At 37.1% G+C, this 17,972-nt stretch overlaps 1 protein-coding gene and 1 pseudogene across 2 annotated transcripts in view; both read left to right on the top strand.

Moving 5' to 3' along the window:
• The window catches only part of REV3L (REV3 like, DNA directed polymerase zeta catalytic subunit), a 257,192-nt gene that overhangs the window by 156,418 nt on the left and 82,802 nt on the right, over positions 1–17,972 (top strand). For both annotated transcript variants that reach the window (XM_069077037.1, XM_069077038.1), the window contains exons 17-18: positions 11,594–11,786; positions 12,885–12,996. In XM_069077037.1, coding sequence (XP_068933138.1) covers positions 11,594–11,786; positions 12,885–12,996 — 305 coding nt within the window. The remainder of the gene's footprint in view (positions 1–11,593; positions 11,787–12,884; positions 12,997–17,972) is intronic.
• Positions 5–6,119, top strand: LOC138152941 (transmembrane protein 92-like; annotated as a pseudogene).

The raw sequence follows: 17,972 nt of genomic DNA on the forward strand, positions 1-17,972 counted from the left end.
CTAATACTAAGCAAGATGGCATATATTTTTCTAGCCCATTTTTTTTAGTGAAAGTGTAATAATATAAAACTATGTCTTTTTTAGTCTGCATTTTTTATCCTTATTCCTCCTAACTGATCCTTTAAAAAAGCCCCATTTTGGTGCCTGTGATGGCATGGAGGTAATCCTGGATCCTTAAAGTCAATTTCAGCGAACCACAAGCTCTGCCAGTACCAATAATCTAAAAAATTTTCATTTATAGTTCCAGTGATAGATTGTGTCCACTTTCCAAGAACCAACCTAGCTAAATAAGGACAAACTTTTAACCATTAGATTAGTGTGATGATCACAGTGTGATGAATTCTTTGGCCATGACAAACTGTGAAATAAAGGAAAATATAAAATGGCCATGAGTTGTCCCTTTCTACTTCTGTAGTGTTGATAGCAAAATGATGGAAAAGGAGGTAGAGGGTACTAAGAATCATAGATTTTTAGGTTATCTATTATAAACACTAAACTAATGGTGCTTTAAATGTGAGATCTTTGTCTATGACCAATAAGTCAGTATGTTACCAGACAAACTGAGCCATATCAGTATTACATTCTCACTGTGATTGAAGCCAAGAGACGTGAGGGAAATTGCAGTAAATAGAAGGATGGCTTATAGGTTCTCTTTGGAATTGGTTTCATCATGTGGCCAAAAGCAACAAGACAATTCAGTGGTTATTTGGTTATCTCATCTTGCAGTGTTCACAGTGAGCATAAGCAAAAAAAACACCACAGTGATAATCACAGTTTATTCACCAATATACTTTTCAGAAGATGAATTGGCACAAAATTTCTATGAAGAACTTAACAAGCTCCTTCCCTCCAACACACAGAAGTTAGTAGATTTCATCTACCAGCCCAGGATGCCGCACTCCTGGGTCTCTAGGCTCTCCAGCTTTTTTCCCAGTCTGCTTTTTAGCACCTTGGCAGTTCTCCAACAGGTAACTGGTGGGTGCCCAGTACACTTTGTCTGCTCTGGAGGATTTGAGTGCTCTGGCACCGACTACTGCATGAAGACAGAACATTTCTCTGGCCCCATGAAGACATTTGTCATCAGTTTCCTGTCATCATCCCTCACCTCTATATCTGTGGCTTTTCAAAGTGTTTGTGCCGAGCTGGGTCTCATAGCTGGAGCCACCAACCCAGCAAGAGGTGCCAGTGTCAGTATCCTTCAATAACCCTTCTGTGTCCCTAGAGATTCCAGCACCTGCCACATTTGGAGCCCCACCACCCTATAGTGAGGTCATTCAGAAGCCAGTCCTATGCTCACCACCTCCCAGGGAGCCATCACCACCCTATACCCCCATGCCTGTTGTGACGACTCTAAGCACCCAAAAGGGAATCATCAATCCAGCCTTCTGAGGCATGTTGGGACACCCTAAGAGCTTGACACTTTATATCTCTCCTTGCCTCTGCCTGTTCAAGGGTGTCCTCACTCCTAGGGTCACTGGGCATTACCTGGCCTGTGAATCCTCTCCTTTCCTTTTAAGGATGGAGGGAGAGAGAGGCAAACTTCAGCCCTTGTTAAGAAAGACAACTCTCTAACGATGGAAAGGAACTTCTTTGACACTTGATGTGCTTATCAAGAGGCTGGATGATTGATCACCTGTCCTAGAATGCTGAAAGGAAGATTCCTGCAGGGGGGGAAGAGACCTTGGACTTGAGAGATAGCCTTCCCCAACTTCAGATGGAGGGGACTGAGATCCTGTTCAGAATCTGTTGGTTTTTGTGTGCTTGGAGGCTGGGTTAAATAAGTCAAGCAGTCATCCTCTGGCATTAACAAGATATGCCTTGCATGCTGCCCTGCAGTGCCTCATGTTCCACCATTAGAGAACCATTCCTTTGGTTAAAGCTTTGCACCCTACCTGTGGGTTTTCCTGGGCAGAATAACTCTTTAATGTAAAGTAAATTGCATATGATAAATGGAAAAAAAAAAAAGAACTTAACAAAAACTGCCAAACAAGTAAATTTAGTGCAACAGGGGACTATAGTAAAAGATGGTGAAAAATATGAAAAATACAGATCAGAGTTTAGGAACAAAGGAGTTGAAAGATTTTAGACTTTTCAGAAACTTACCTCTATATGTCATGAACACCCTTCTTTAAGAAAACTTGGAAAGTACTGCAGTTGGTGAGCTCCAAACAGTATCACAATAAATGAAATAGATCATTTCTTAACATCTAGTTATCAACGCAAATGTCATTTACAAGTCAGCTACATTCATGGTTCAGACCATAGACTTATTAGAATAAAGATAAAAATCAAGTAGAAGAAAGCATAAAGTGAAAAGGATACAGGAAAGGAATAAAGGGGGAAAAAAGCCAGTGGTTCTGTTGACCATTTAGTTTAGCTGATATAAAATAATCACCATAACAAGAAAGTAGACACCACCTTAGCTTTGCAAACACTTTAATCTCCTTGCCAAACAAAAAGACATGACAGCCAAGGAAAACACTGGTTTAGAGTATAAACTCATTTGCAAAATATTACAGAGGGAGATGATGAATGATTATTAATAATATGGCTACATGAAACAGCAAGGTATAGTGTAAGGGAAAGCAGATCTATACAAAATTTGGGATGAGACCCAACTAACAAGATCATACTAAGGGCATTTATAAAATAAACTGGGAGGACAGAAACAGAAAAAAAATGGAAGAAATTTGACAGTGTTTTTATAGTATTTCAGTTTCATGATCTAGTACAATGGTACCACCATATTTAGACTTTTAATACTTTAGTCTAGAATGACTAAGTGCAATATGAGGAAATGGAGTTGTCACTTAAGAAAATGAAGACAGCAAGAGTAGCTGAACCATAACAAGTGGACAGAAGAAATCCATGTTGAAGGCAATAAAATTTTGAAAGCATTGGGGAGTAGAAGAGAAGTAAATTTTTAAGATACCTGAAGAATAGGTACATACTTTTAAAATGAAATGTTATTATTAGAAAAGGACATCAGGGGCAGCTAGGTGGCGCAGTGAATAGAGCACCGGCCCCGGAGTCAGGAGGACCTGAGTTCAAATCCGACCTCAGATACTTAATACAAAAAACTAGCCATGTGACCTTGGGCAAGTCACTTAACCCCAATTGCCCTACCTTCCCCCTCCAAAAAGCAAAAAGAAAAGAAATGAAAAGGACATCAGTACCCACCCATCACTATGCTTTATTTCTCATTTATAAAATTCTTATGAGAATGCTCTTTATATATGTATCCAGGGTATTCTCAATAAGAGTAAGAGAATGGAAAGAAGCAGATTTTCACAAATGATGTTCTACAGCAGGACACATGTTCTTTGTCAAAGAATTGAATAAAACAGAGAACGCATACTAGATTCTACTGTTTATTATTTATTGTTCTTTTTTAGCCAAAACTTTCTATAGCAGAATACATACTTAAAGTCTGTCATTCAACAAGGTGTGCCTTTTCTATACAAGTTCATATAAGATTCCTTGTTAGATACAATCACAGAGATAATTTTATTCATTAATCTCCTGACTTTCCATATCATACAAGTCAACACATGATGGTCTGTGCAAACTAGTTATTAGCCATGGTTATTCATTGTATCCAGTGCACAGTTCAAATGGAAAAATTTTCTCTAGATGATAAAGTTCTCCAGATACTCCTCTTTGGGGATGATGTGCTGATTCTATCAGGCTGCAAAATACTTCAAGACGTGCTTAACAAAATTCATGGCCACTGAAAAAGAATTTTGCCTAACTGTCCACATGGGAGAAAAACGAATGAAGTGTACCTGTTGTTCTGACTATTGATATGCACCTGAATGAGGAGTCCATCAGCACGTTCATATTGGACTGGGGATAAATAGACAGTGAGCTTGCCCTAAAACTGCATAAATGGAAATGAGTGGGATTGTATTTGAGAAATTGCACTTTCAGTGATCCAAATTTATTCCTAAAACTAAAACCCATTTTTAATACCAATATTCTGGCAGTAATTTGAAATGCCTGCAAATCCTAAACACAGCGCTCTCCAAAGAATCAACATTGAAGGCAACCCAAAAGGGAATTGAGATTTGCACAGTAGGAGTAAGCTTGCATTGTATTACCAACAATAGAACAATAGTGAATTCAAGAAGTGCTATCATTATCATACAGAGCATATATATGATCAGAAAATGAGGCTGGCTAATTAAACAGGAAAAGCAGAGGATAATATCCCAGTACTCATATTCATAAAATGTCAAAAGAACTAAAGAAAAACCTCAAACCCTACAAATAATTCACATAGGAAGAATTTATGGATGGGGATTAGATTGCAGAGATGAGTTTCAGTCCACAGTTTTGGAAGTAATATCCATGTCAATGAAGTCATGGATTAAATTACATTCTTACAATTACAATAAATACATATTTAAAAAGGGAGTCTCAGAAACAAGATTCTACTGTTGAGACTAATTTGTAGTGTCATATCTGGATTTTAGGGTCTGGTTTAGCTGTTCTTACTGACTTCATTTTCTTAAGTTCCTAATTTAGCAAGGTGGGGCCTGAGATGTTGAGTTCAAAGGGAATGATTCTAATGTCATAGTTGATTATGTAAATATGAATCCTTCACTACTAAAATTCAGTTTTGAAAGACCAAAATATATTAAAAGCTAAATGACCTTAAGAAAAAAAAACCCTTCATTCAACAGTAACATTGTTATGTGTTTATTCCAAAGTTGGAGCCTGGTGCTAGTGAGATCCTGCTTTCAGGCTGGCTCTTGCAATTCTCAAATAGAGGGGGCCCTGTGTCCCTGATTCCACAAATACCAGCAACTGACCAACTGCTACCAATGGGTAGGTAAGCACGATAACCCCAGGAATAGGAGTAACCCCAGATCACCACCTCTGGTGCTATTGGTACAGCTGCCATAACCATTGTTACAGGGGACAACCCTTGTGGAGATGTCACCTGGCAACTGCCTTTGCAGGTGCTACAGCCTTCACCTTCTTAGCCTTCATAGATTATCACTACCGAAGTTCTTGGCATTGTCAAATTGTTTAGTATCAGAAGTAGATATGTGTTGTTCAGGGAAATGAATAATGCTTTCCACCTGCTTTGCTGCTGTACCCTGACACTGGACCTTTCCATCTGACTTATTGCTGAAACTTCCTGTAAGTGTTTTCTCCCTATTAGAATGTGAGTTCCCAAGAGCAGTAACTGTCTGGTTTTTCTATTTGTCTCCCCAGAACTTACTACCATGCTTTATACATAGTAAGTACTTAATAAATGCTTTTTCATTCATTCAGGATACCCAAATCAATCTCTTTATCACAGGTAAATATCACTATGTTAATGCACATGAAATCCAGCCAACTATCTTTCAAATTTGTATTAATGGATATCATAGGAATTAAGGTTAAAACACATGAGTGGATTTCCTCAAATTGATAACTATTACAGTAAAGCCACTAAAATCAGATACTGTACTGTCAGTAGTCATAGATAAGTCAAGCAGATAGCAACAATAAATCATTAATATTTGTGCAGTAATTTAATGGGGGGTCTCATTAACTATCTTACACTTAACACATAAACATTTTATGTATAGACAGATTAAGTTCTAGAAGGGCTGGACAGATGACCTCACTAGAGAAATCCCCATTCTTTATACTTGTTGGCCAATGCCTGAAATTTTATTGGTTAGAGCTTTGTCCCTTTAGCTCAAAGCTCTGATCCCTGATGAAATGTAGATATCCCTGAGAGAATTAATACATTACTATTATTATCCATTTTCATCTTAGTGTGAATGATGGATCTGGTAGTAAGTCTTTATATAAGGGTCATTGGAGAAATACTGAGGGTACTACATACCTGAGAGCAGCTGAGAAAACTGCAAGAGTGGAACTGAAAATATTGTCTCATTTTACTGTTTTTCCTATAATCATCCCAGTTTTTAAAAAAAGATGGAATTTATAATTTATGAGGAAGACATCAAATTCATTTTCATTTATAACTTAAGATTTAGGGGCAGCTAGGTGGCGCAGTGAATAGAGCACTGGCTCTAAAGTCAGGAGGACCTGAGTTCAAATTCAGTCTCAGACACTTAACACTTACTAGCCGTGTGACCTTGGGCAAGTCACTTAACCCCAGTTGCCCTGCCTTTCCCCCTCCAAAAAAAAAAAAAAGCAAAAATACCCAAATTTCTGTAGAGGGGTATCAGAAAAAGACAAAGACATTAAAAAAATAACTAGAGATTTGAACTTATCATAAAACTATAGAACTGAAAAGAATCTCAGTGATCAACTTTTTCATAAGTGACCAGTCTTATTTCAGTCTTGTCATAAGCATATAATGAAACTGAGACCCATAAATGCCCAGTAAGTACCCAAAGTCACGCAGGTAGAGAGCAGAAGAGTTGGAAAAGAACCTATATTTCTTTTTTTTTTATATATATACATATATTTGAATATTTGATTTTAAAACTTTCAATTCCAGATTCATTCCCTTCCCCCCTGCCACCCACCCCCACTGGGGAGAAAAGCAGTTCAGTATAGGTTGTACATGTGTGGCTAATGCAAAACAATAACATAGTAGATGTATTGTAAAAGACTGACTATATTTCCCTCCCTCCTATCCCACCTCCCACTTGTTCTATTCTCTACTTTGATCCTGTCCCTTTTCAAAAGTGGGTGCTTCCAACTTCCCTCCCCCCCAGCCTGCCCTCCCTTCCATCATTCCCTTCACAACCCCTTCCCCCCTATTCTCCTGGAGGGTGAGATCCCCTATTTAGTGTGTATTTCCCTCCCTCCCCAAGCCAGATTCAATAGGAATAAGGTTGACACATTCCCTTTTGCCTTCCTATTCTTCCCCTCCATTGTAACCATTTTCCCTTGCCTCTTCTGTATGAGATAGTTGCCCCACTCTGTCTCTCCCCATCTCCTCTCATTATATTCCTCTCACCTCTTAATTTCACCTTTTAAGTATCATCCCTTCCTGTTAAATTGGTCCCGTGCCCTCTATCTATGTATACCTGTAAACGTATATACACACATAAACATATGTATTCATATGCCCGCATACCCTCATATAAAGACATATATATATATGTATATATATATATTTCTAATCCCTTCAACTACTGAGAAAAGTTTCATATGTTACAATTATTGTTTTTCCATGTAGGAATGTTAATAGTTCAACTTTGGCCAGGTGGCTCAGCAAGCAAGAGCACCGGCCCCAGTGCCGGGACGACCCGGATCAAATCCGGGCCCAGACACTCAGCACCACACCCAGAAACAACAACTGGCTGTGTAACCCCGAGCAAGCCACTCAACCCCGATTGCTTTAAAAAAAAATAGTTCAACTTTGATAAGTTCCTTATGATTTCTTTTCCCTGTTTACCTTCTCATGCTTCTCTTGCTTCTTGTATCTGAATGTCAGATTTTCTATTCAACTCTGGTTTTTTCAGCAAGAATGCTTGAAAGTCCTGTATTCCACTGAATGACCATATTTTCCCCTGAAACATGATACTCAGTTTTGCTGGGTAGGTGACTCTTGGTTTTAATCCCAGCTCCCTTGACCTCCGGAATATCACATTCCAGGCCCTTCAGTCCCTCAGTGTAGAAGCTGCCAGATCCTGGGTTATCCTGATTGTGTTTCCACAATATTCAAATTGTTTCTTCCTGGCTGCTTGTAATATTCTCTCCTTAATCTGGGAATTCCGGAACCTGGCTATAATATTCCTAGGAGTTTTCTTTTTGGGATCTTTTTCAGGAGGTGATCGGTGGATTCTTTCAACCTCTATTTTGCCCTCTGGTTCTAAAACATCAGGGCAGTTTTCTTTGAGAACTTCCTGGAGGATGCTTTCCAGGCTCTTACTTGGGTCATGGCTTTCAGGCAGTCCAATAATTTTTTAATTATCTCTCCTGGATCTATTTTCCAGGTCAGTGGTTTTTCCCATGAGATATTTCACATTGCCTTCTATTCTTTCATTTGTTTGGATCTGTTTAACAGCATCTTGATTTCTCATAAAGTCATTAGCTTCCATTTGCTCCAATCTAATTCTGAAGCAATGATTCTCCTCAGTGAGCTTTTGAGATTCTTTTTCCATCTGGCAAATTCGACTTTTTAAGGCATTCTTCTCCTCATTGCCTTTTTGAGCCTCCTTTGCCATTTGAGTCAGTCTGTTTTTTAAGGTATTATTTTCTTCAGTCAGGCTGTTGACTCTCATTTCATAATTTTCTTGTATCGTTCTCATTTCTCTTCTCAATTTTTCCTCCACTTCTCTTATCTGCTTCTTAAGGTCCTCTATGGCCTGTAACCAGCTTGTATTTTCCTTTGAAGCTTTTGGTGCAGGAGTTCTGACTTCACTGATTTCCTCCTGTTCCATGCCTTGCTCCTTCTTATCCCCAAAATAGGAGTGTAATGTTGGGATCTTCTTTCTGCTTTGTTTCCTTTGCCTGCTCATTTTGCCACTCAATGATTTGACTTTTGGGCTTTTTGCCACAGTAGGACTCTGCCACCAGACAGGGGAGTTTTCGTCCCAAACGCTGGGGTTTTCTCAACTGCCAGAGGTATTAGATGGGTGCCCTCTCTGAGGTCTCCACACGCTCTGGCAAGCTGGACACACACCCCAGGACCTCCGCTCTAGACTGCAATCCAGATCCAAGCAGGTTAAAGCAAGAGCGATGACCCCTCAGACTGCTGCTTGGTCCCCCTACACTCTGCAGGCCAGGAGCTGAAGCTGCCACGTGGCGCTGGCAGGCTGTGCTGGTGTCTCAGCGGTTTGTCGCCCCGGGGGTAAAAGCCACGCACTCCCACTTACTGGGTCCCAAAGTCCAGACTGCACTGGCGTCTCACCTTGTCCTTCGCATCTATATATTGATAAATCTGGAAACGGCCACAGCTGCTGCTGATCAGGAGTCCCTCTGGCTGGCGGCTGGTCAGGCCCGCCCTGGGGCTAAAGCCTTGCCGTGCTGGGCTCGGCTCCCAGAGCGTTGTGCTGGCTGATTCCTGCCGGCCTGCCGGGCTGTTCTCAGAGGGAGGTTAGCTTCTCTGTGTCATTTTGTGGGTTCTGCAGCTCCAAAGTTTGTTTAGAGTTCCCTTTTTACATGGATTGGGGAGGGTGAAAGCCGGAGCCGGGGGAGGGTCTTGCTTCTACTCCGCCATCTTGGCTCCGCCCCAGAACCTATATTTCTTGATTCTATATAGCACTGTGCTCCAGCTTCCCTTAGTGTGTTTTCTTCCCCAGTTGGAATTTAAGCTTCTGGAGGTACTGAATTCAAATGTATTCATAATAGTTCTTGGTCATCATAGCTTTTTTTTCTCACACAATTCTAACTCAAAACTAAAGGGCATATTTATTTAAGTAGTGACTATTGATCTAACGAAATTCATCTCCCTTTGGCCAACTAGAACCTTGCACAAAATTTTTTAATTTTCCTTTAATCACTTAAAAACTAATTTTTCATTTTTATATCTAATTGTTAATTATATCAACTTTCATCATCCCAATTTAGATATTATTCATATTTATCCACCTAACCAGGGAAAGCTTTTTGGCACTTTCCTCCAGTATTACTTAGGACATCATCGAAGTGGCACCTAGTGGCCTAAGTTAGGAACTGATTTAGCAGCTCCTTCTTTCTACTTACTTTCTTCCTACTTAAGAAAGTTATACATAGCTATATTATCCCTTTTTCCTCTGCCTTTAACCACTCATAGCTTAGTCTTTCCAACAATTTAAATATCCATATCTCTAGATATTCCTCATATATCTCCTAGGCTCTTCTCCTTTACTGGTTACCCTCCTCTGGACATAATCTAATTTCCCTATTAAAATGTGATTCTCAAAACTGGGAGGAATTGAGCTACCAACATAAAAAATGAATTATTACCTGCCTTACTCTGGACGTTTCACACATGTTAGTATAGCCTAAGTTCACGAAGTTAGCTTTTTTGACAACTATATCACATTTATCAAAATTTTGTCTTTTGTTTTAAGCATATATTTCATTTTTAAGCATATATTTCTTTTTAAGGTAGTTTATATACCATTAACAACAAGTCAGAAATCAAATAAGAGAGAAGGGCAAAAGACAAATTAGTTTTTATTACATGAAATTGAAAAGCTTTTGCGCAAACTAAATTAATGCATCTAGGTTGAGAAAGGAAAACAGTCAACTAGGAAAAAGATCTTTATGCCAAGCATTTCTTATAAAGGCTTGGTGTTTATAAAGAACTAACACCATTATATAAAAGCAAAAGGTCTTGACAGAGTTCACACTGTTAACATCCAATATGAAAGAATGCTCCATGTTATGAATAAAAGAAATATAAATCAAAACAACTCCACCCAACATATTAGCAAAGAAGACAAAAGATAAAAAGTCTGTTTTGGAGGGGTTGTGGAAAGACAAGCACACTAATTCATTTGTTGGTGAAACTGTGAATTCGTTTTCTGTAAAGTAGTTTAAAATTATGCAAATAAAGTAGCTAAAATGTCCATCCCTTTTGACCCAAAGGCATATACCTCAAAAGGTCATTGATAAAAAGAAGACCCCCATATATTTTTTGTGGTGGCAAAGAACTAGAAATAAAGTAGATAACCATCAGCGGGGAATGACTAAGTAAACTGTGGTCCATGAACATAAGGATAAATACAGAGAAATATGAAAAGACCCTCATGAATTGATGCAAAATGATCTAAGCAGAGAGCTAAGTAAACAATATATACAATGACTATAACAATGTAAATGGAAAGAACAACCAGTATAAAATAATCAAAAATGAATCTTGCAAAATTATAAAGAAGATTCTTTGACCCAAAGAAGAAAAGAGAAGACACCTCCCCCTCCCTTGCAGATGTTTGGCATATAATGTCAAAGTTTTTTAATATATTGATTTGCTGAAATTTTTAAAAAAGTTTTGTTACAAGTGATGGCTCTCTAGGAGGGGAAGGAAGAGGCAACATGAAAACTAAGGTATCAATAAAAGTTTATCTCAAGTTACTATTAAAAATTACCAAGTTTGGTCCCAGAGAAGAGATGAGAAAGTGTACAACCTCCCTTCTCTGCAGAGCTAAGGATCTCTGGGTGTAGAACATTACATATACTGTCAAGCTCAGTTGATATACTAGTTAATTTATTAAATCGCTCATTTCCCCTCTTATTCTTTGTTGCAGGGGATGGAATATTTTTTGTATATAGGACCCTTAGAGAATGCTTTGCAGAAAAAAGCAACAACAGGAAAAACTCTAAACAGTGTCTAGAAATGTTTTAATTATTCAAGAGATGCCACATCTTTTAAGTAATAAAAATAGGGGAGGAGAAATGATGAATATATGTGCATATACATACATACATGCATGTTTTTAATAGCTAGAACGTATATAGCAATTTAAAACTTGCAGAGCACTTTATATATGTTAGCATAAATATATTGACAAATGCATACAAATACACATCCTTGGGTACATATAAAAATCAAAATTATGCAAAAAATATATCAAAGTTTTTTAAAAATTCCTCAGGATGCCTGTTTTTCCACATGGTCAACATTTTTCAACTCTTAAGGCATGACTCATTGATAAACACATTTCTTGTTTCTATTTTGCAGATCCAAAATCTGACACTCATCAGTGTGGAGTTGCATGCTCGAACCAGACGAGACTTGGAGCCAGATCCTGAATTTGATCCTATATGTGCTTTGTTCTACTCTATCTCATCAGATACAGCACTACCAGATACAGATAAAACAGAGCTCACAGGTGTAATTGTAATTGATAAAGACAGCACAATCTCCAACCAAGGTATTTTTAACTTTTGTTTATTACATAACTATAGATAAATGATAATACTGCCCAAGCAACACCTGAATTTTAGAAGAACTCCATGAAAGTAGGGGATCTCACTGCTGAAGATCTGCTCTTAATCTTTAGAAGGGTAAGCCAATTCAGAAATTTTTGCTTAATAGCCCAAAACAAAAATGTAGGCTACAATTTTAGCATACTTATTTAATTATCAGTAAAGGTATAAAACTATAAAATATTAAGATTCTAAAATTATACATAACTGTATAACTAATCATTTTAAAAATAGTATATAAAAATTTAGATTGTGAACACTTACCCCCCTCCATGTGCATGAAAATTAGAGCATGCAAATGACATCCCATACTCATTAATGTACCATTTGTCTGCTTTATCATGTATTTATGTACTGGATTGCCCCACTAATATAATCTGCTTTTGGAAATTATTAAAAGGAATTCATTAAATCTATTAATTTTCTTTTTCATTTCTTCATGTAAATATGTATTTTAAGTCTAAATACACATTATCTACCTTGTAAATTATTTTGGAGAACACTGGATTGTTTCTTTACAGATTTACATGGTAACCATTCTAGATAGCCACTACATTCAATCAATAAAAATATATAAAATGGCTGTAACTATAGTTATTAAAATATTCTGTTCCTGGAGAAATTCCAACCACAGGAAAGAATAACAAGCAAAATAATGGATTTCCTGAATTCTATTTTCATAAAATTAGGAAGTTTTGGGGGGATTTTTTTGGAGGGGGGAAGGCAAGGCAATTGGTTTAAGTGACTTGCCCAAGGTCACACAGCTAGTAAGTGTGTCAAGTGTCTGAAGCTGGATTTGAACTCAGGTCCTCCTGACTCCAGGGCTGGTACTCTATTCACTGTGCCACCTAAGTGCCCCCAAATTAGGAAGTTTTAAAATGTATTTGTATATTACTGCAAATATTAAAAATTTTGGTTAAATGGATTATATTTTTATTTACACAAGCTTATTGTAATGAGAAGGTTCTGGTAACTTTATTTTAAAATAAAACTAAAAGAACTTAACAGAATGACATACAGTAAATATTTTATTTGTTTGTTAGGTATCAGAAATCAGACTCCATTACTTATTCGTTCTGGAATTACAAGATTAGAAGTCACCTATGCTGCTGATGAAAAGGCACTTTTCCAAGAGATAGTAAATATAATTAAAAGGTATCGTTTTGTATGTTACACTTTTATTTTATTTTTTGCTCAAAATAGTTGAATAGTTCTGTCAGGTTCTTACTGAAAAAAATTTCTTAGTCTGAAAAATGTATGTTATAGTTATTTTCTTTGAGTCTTATCTCCCAGACAATCAGTGTGCTTGTCTCAGAATAAAACTATTACTCTGTTCTGCTTCTCTTCTAACTTGTCACCTCTGTTTTGAAGGCAGTTAAGAGTATATAAGCCATCTTTTAAAAAAATAAATAAAACCTTCCTCCTCACCATTGTAGTTCTCAAGTCTGGTGCACATTCCATTTACACAAAATCAGCCCCTCATAATGATGTCACCATCAAATTTTAAGTGTAACTATTTACTTGACAATCAGCCAAAATTACTAATCAGCAATATATCATAGCTATTCACTATAAAGCTAATGCAAGAATAACCAGTCCATCACAATCTACACATTAACCTGGGTCATACTCTCCCACCAATGTACTTATTATCTGTCCAGGAGAATAGATACATACTTAGAGAAATATGGCAGGGAAGCAGCTGAGTAACTGAAGGGCAGACTTGTGATGTCATTGGTTTATTTAGGAACAGCTGCACTACAGGACCACTTTTCTTTTGCCTTCTCTTCTGGTCTTTACTCTTTTCTGCTGGTCAAATCCTCTCTCAAAATGATAAAGTAGTTTCAAGCTCTTCTAACTCACAATCCTTTAAGCCAAAGAACTAAAAAGTTTATTGAGCTGGCTCTCTCTGGGTATTGCAAACAAGCCCAGATTCACTTCACTCACTACAATTCTGCATCATCCAGTCAGTTGTCAGCCTGTTGATCTAAGGAAAGATATGAGGTCTTTTAAGTTCTCCTTGCTGCTTTTCCTTCAAAGCGTAGGGAGCATCAAAGAGCAATAGGCCTCTGAAAGGCTTCTCCTTTCTCAAACTGTAGATGGTGCTAGAAGGCAGTTGCTGAAATTAGAGTGTATGACTTTAATTCTCTTCCATTGAGAATCCCCTTTGTCAACTGGCTCCCTCCTGCTTGTCTCCTGATAGAGCTCTATGAGCTCTGGCTTTTGCATCCCTACTGAGTTTTTCTTCCTGCCTAGTTCTTCCATATTTGCCAGCTCTTCGCTGTCCACCCAGTTTTTTCACTATTTTCAGTAGCTCAAATCAGATCTTCCTAGTCCTCAATTATTTATCTTTTTCTTATGATGTAAAAACTCAACTGCCCATTTCTCTTATAAAACCCACACATCTTATTTAGTCATCTCACAGTCTCCAAATAGCTATTTAATTTACTATTTTGTGAGTTTTAGCTTTGGAAGCCTTCAAAACAGTTATATTCAGACAAGTTGAGGGACCCCAGTGCCCTGCAACCTTTGCTATTTATTTCTCAGCCTTCAGACTTGTCCACTGAACATCCAATGATTCTTTACACTAGCATTTTATAAGTGTGTAGTTCATAAGAATTATCTGGCACAAAACTACTCACATAAGAAAGGAGCAGCAGCACCTTACATCCTTTACAAGGTGACTTAAGCCATATTACTTTTGCAAAAATTTATTTTCTGCCCCTTCCAACAACCAAACTGCTCACATCTTTTCACCATGCCTCTTTGCACATGGATTTTTTAAAAATAGTTTTTAATTAAATAAAAGGTATTTTTCTATCTCTTATGGCCACCATCCTGTTCACTTATGAAAGGGCCAATACATTCTTCCTAAGTTAATTTATTCCATCTTTGTTATGGAAAAGTACTTTTTTTTTGTCCCTTTTAGCAGTTTCAGTTTGGTGTATTGTTTAGTCAACAATTTTGTGGAAAGATTTTAGCTGGCATTAAAATTTTTTTCTCTCCGTGGTTTTCATTTATGTTTTGTTTTTTGTTTTTTTGCTTTTTTGGAAGGCAGTTGGGGTTAAGTGACTTGCAAGGTCACACAGCTAATTTTTGTGTTAAGTGTCTGAGGTTGGATCTGAACCCAGGTCCTCCTGATTCCAGGGCCGGTGCTCTATTCACTGCTCCACTTAGCCGCCCCTTCATTTATGTTTTGATTATAGCCACTGGCATTGATAGAATTCTGCCAAATTTAAGTAATCTTAGAAGCCCTAAAATAAAGTCATCCAACTCACTATCATTTATGGCAGAAGTTCTATGCCTTTTCAGCTCTGAAGAGAAATGTAGGATCTGTTGTGAAGGAGAAGTAAAAGGAATTTTAAGTTAGGTCCTCCTGTCCTAGTGAGAGAAGAAAAGAAAGTCACCGCCTTTCTGGAGAACAAGGAACACAGGAATCCTTTATACTACCTGAGTAAAGTCAGGCAGAGGTAACTGAATGCTAGAGACTAAGTTTCATGCTGTAGGGAAATATGTGTTCCCTAGCTTCCTGATTTCTCAGTTTGGACTCAGTATACATTTTCCCATAGATTCAATAGGAAATTGATTTTTTTTTTGTTCTAGACTTCTGTGGGAAACTAAACAAAGACTAACCTAGGTATCTTACCATCATTTTATGAAGTTTTTCTGTTGTTTAATGCATTCTGAATTCCAAACCACCAATTTACAAAATTATTAGACTGTAACCTGTCTGTAATTTGGTCAGTTTTCTAGATTGCCTGTACAGTGTTATTGTCAATGCTATTTCATGCATATTTTCTAATTTTATTTTTTCAATTACCAAGCATTTATTTTCTCTCCCTCCAATCCCGATTTAAAAAGAAAAACAAAACCTTTGTAACAAATATGAATTGTCAAGATAAATTCCTGTATTGTCCATGTATAAAAATGTATGTTTCATTCTGCATCTTGAATCCTTCTCTTAGGAAGTATGTAGCATAGATCATCATTAGTCCTCTGGAATCATGCTTGTTCATTGCACTGATCAGAGCTCTTAAGGCTTTCAAAATTTTGTAACTTTACAGTGTCATTTTTATTTAAATTGATTTCCTGGTTTGCTCATTTCACTCTATATTAGTTCACACAAGTTTTCACTGAATCCATCCCTTTTGTCATTTCTAATGGCATAATAGTATTCCATTACATTCATATAACAAAATTTGTCCAGCCATTCCCCTACTAACTGACACCATCTCACTTTCCATTTCTTTGACAAAAAAGAATAATTATAAGTATGTTTGTACTTGTGTGCATGTGTACATTCATTGATCTCTTTGGGGTATAGGCCTAGCAGATCTCATGATCAGAGGATATGCAGATTTTAGTGCCTTTTTGAGCTTATCTCTAAATTGTGTTCCAGAATGACTGGACCAGTTCAGAGGTTTCATCAGCAGTGTGATCTATATTTTTAATACTCAGTTGGATAATTTCTTATTTTATATTAACAGCTTATTAATTTTAATGGTGATTAACAAAAATATGAGGAAGATTATAAAAATAACCATATATACCCCAATATATAGTATCTCCAACCTTTATTAAAACTTCAGTTCTTTATTAATTTAAGGTTTTTCTCCATTGCTTGATTTATAAATAGTTATTTAACTACCTTAGACAACCTGGAAAATGTGCCCTTAGAGTCTGAAGTTACTTAAGTTATTAACTTTAGCTTAAACATTTTGTTACCTTAGACAACTGCTTAGGTTGCTTTGTAGTGAGCTGACCTGTTTCCTGTTTAAAGAAGGAATGTACCGAAGTGGGACGATGCACAGAGGAAAAAAATATCGTGGGGGCAGGCCTTAGACTGAGCCATATGGACTTTTTTAAAAATGTGGTGTTTTTTTTAAACCAAGAGAAATAGTTTTCTGCAAAATGATAAATTGAATCAAAACTGTTACTATCCATTGATTCTATAAAAGGAAAATAAGGGTTTTTTTTGTAGCTATAGGATGGGTATTATTGAGTCTTCACAGTATCCATGCTGCTTTTCATTTTTTTAAAGAAGGTATCTGCAGCATATAAAAGATTTCCAGTACCCACACTCCTCTTTCAGCCAACAGTACTAGCCAAAGGCACATAAGAACTTAAATCAATACCAATGTGTATATGTACCAGCATATGCCCAATAATGTCACTAGAAGTTGCACTTTTTTTCTTCCTGTTTAGGCATTTTCCCAACAGAAAGAATATCTTCCAGGATTGAGAATTCTGTCTGTCTTTTGCAGGTGCAAAACTTTTCCCAAATGTTTTCTCCAAGAAACCTTATACCAATGATTAAGAAAATATGGCAAATCTAAATTGTGAAAAGTAGCTTTGGGCTCTTATTATCAGACAAATACCATATGAGCAGTAGAAAGATATGAAAAATGTTTTAAGTATCAAAATGTTAATCCTACAATAACTTTTCACTTCTATATCCACTTACTAAAAGGCATATTTTCCCATGTTCCTTAGGCAACATATGGCAAACACAGGGAAATAAGTAATGTGGCAATGGAAGAACCACCAGGGGACTACAGAGAGCTTTATTCCATGTGATGTATATAACTTATATACATCATATATATATGTATATATACACATGTATATTTATGCAATGTAAGGCATAAAGGTTGTCTAAAGAGATATGCTGCAGTTTGACTGGTTGTTCTGTTACCACTAAGATTGCAGTGATTTGCTAAACTCTGGTGTTATTATATTTAACTTTTTGGGGAGCAAAATCAGACAGGGCCTTGTAGTCCCTGCTGTAGTATTCCAAGACCTCAAGACCTCAGGCTTAAAAGTAAATAGGAGAAAGAGATAGATGTTAGACTGTGAGGTAAGATCTCCATTCTGACACTTTGAAACCCATTATAAATATGTGAGCATTGTTTATCATCCATTTACTTTCCCTAAACCTGGCCTGTGCTTGATTCCCAGGTTCCATAATATTTTGGGGTCAGAAGTCTCAAGATTAGGTCCAGAACCTGAGGCAGCTTACAAAGTATATGTCAAGTGAAGTCTTGCCACATTTTGAGATTTCATTACTGTAGAGAAGCAGTTAAATCGTCAGAGTTAAGACTGAACAAGACAATATTTAGACTTTTCTACAT

This window comes from Petaurus breviceps, unplaced genomic scaffold (genome assembly GCF_028583685.1).
Source record: "Petaurus breviceps papuanus isolate PSGF00001 unplaced genomic scaffold, PetGlider_PUasm1.0 90977, whole genome shotgun sequence".
NCBI classification, from domain to species: domain Eukaryota; kingdom Metazoa; phylum Chordata; class Mammalia; order Diprotodontia; family Petauridae; genus Petaurus; species Petaurus breviceps.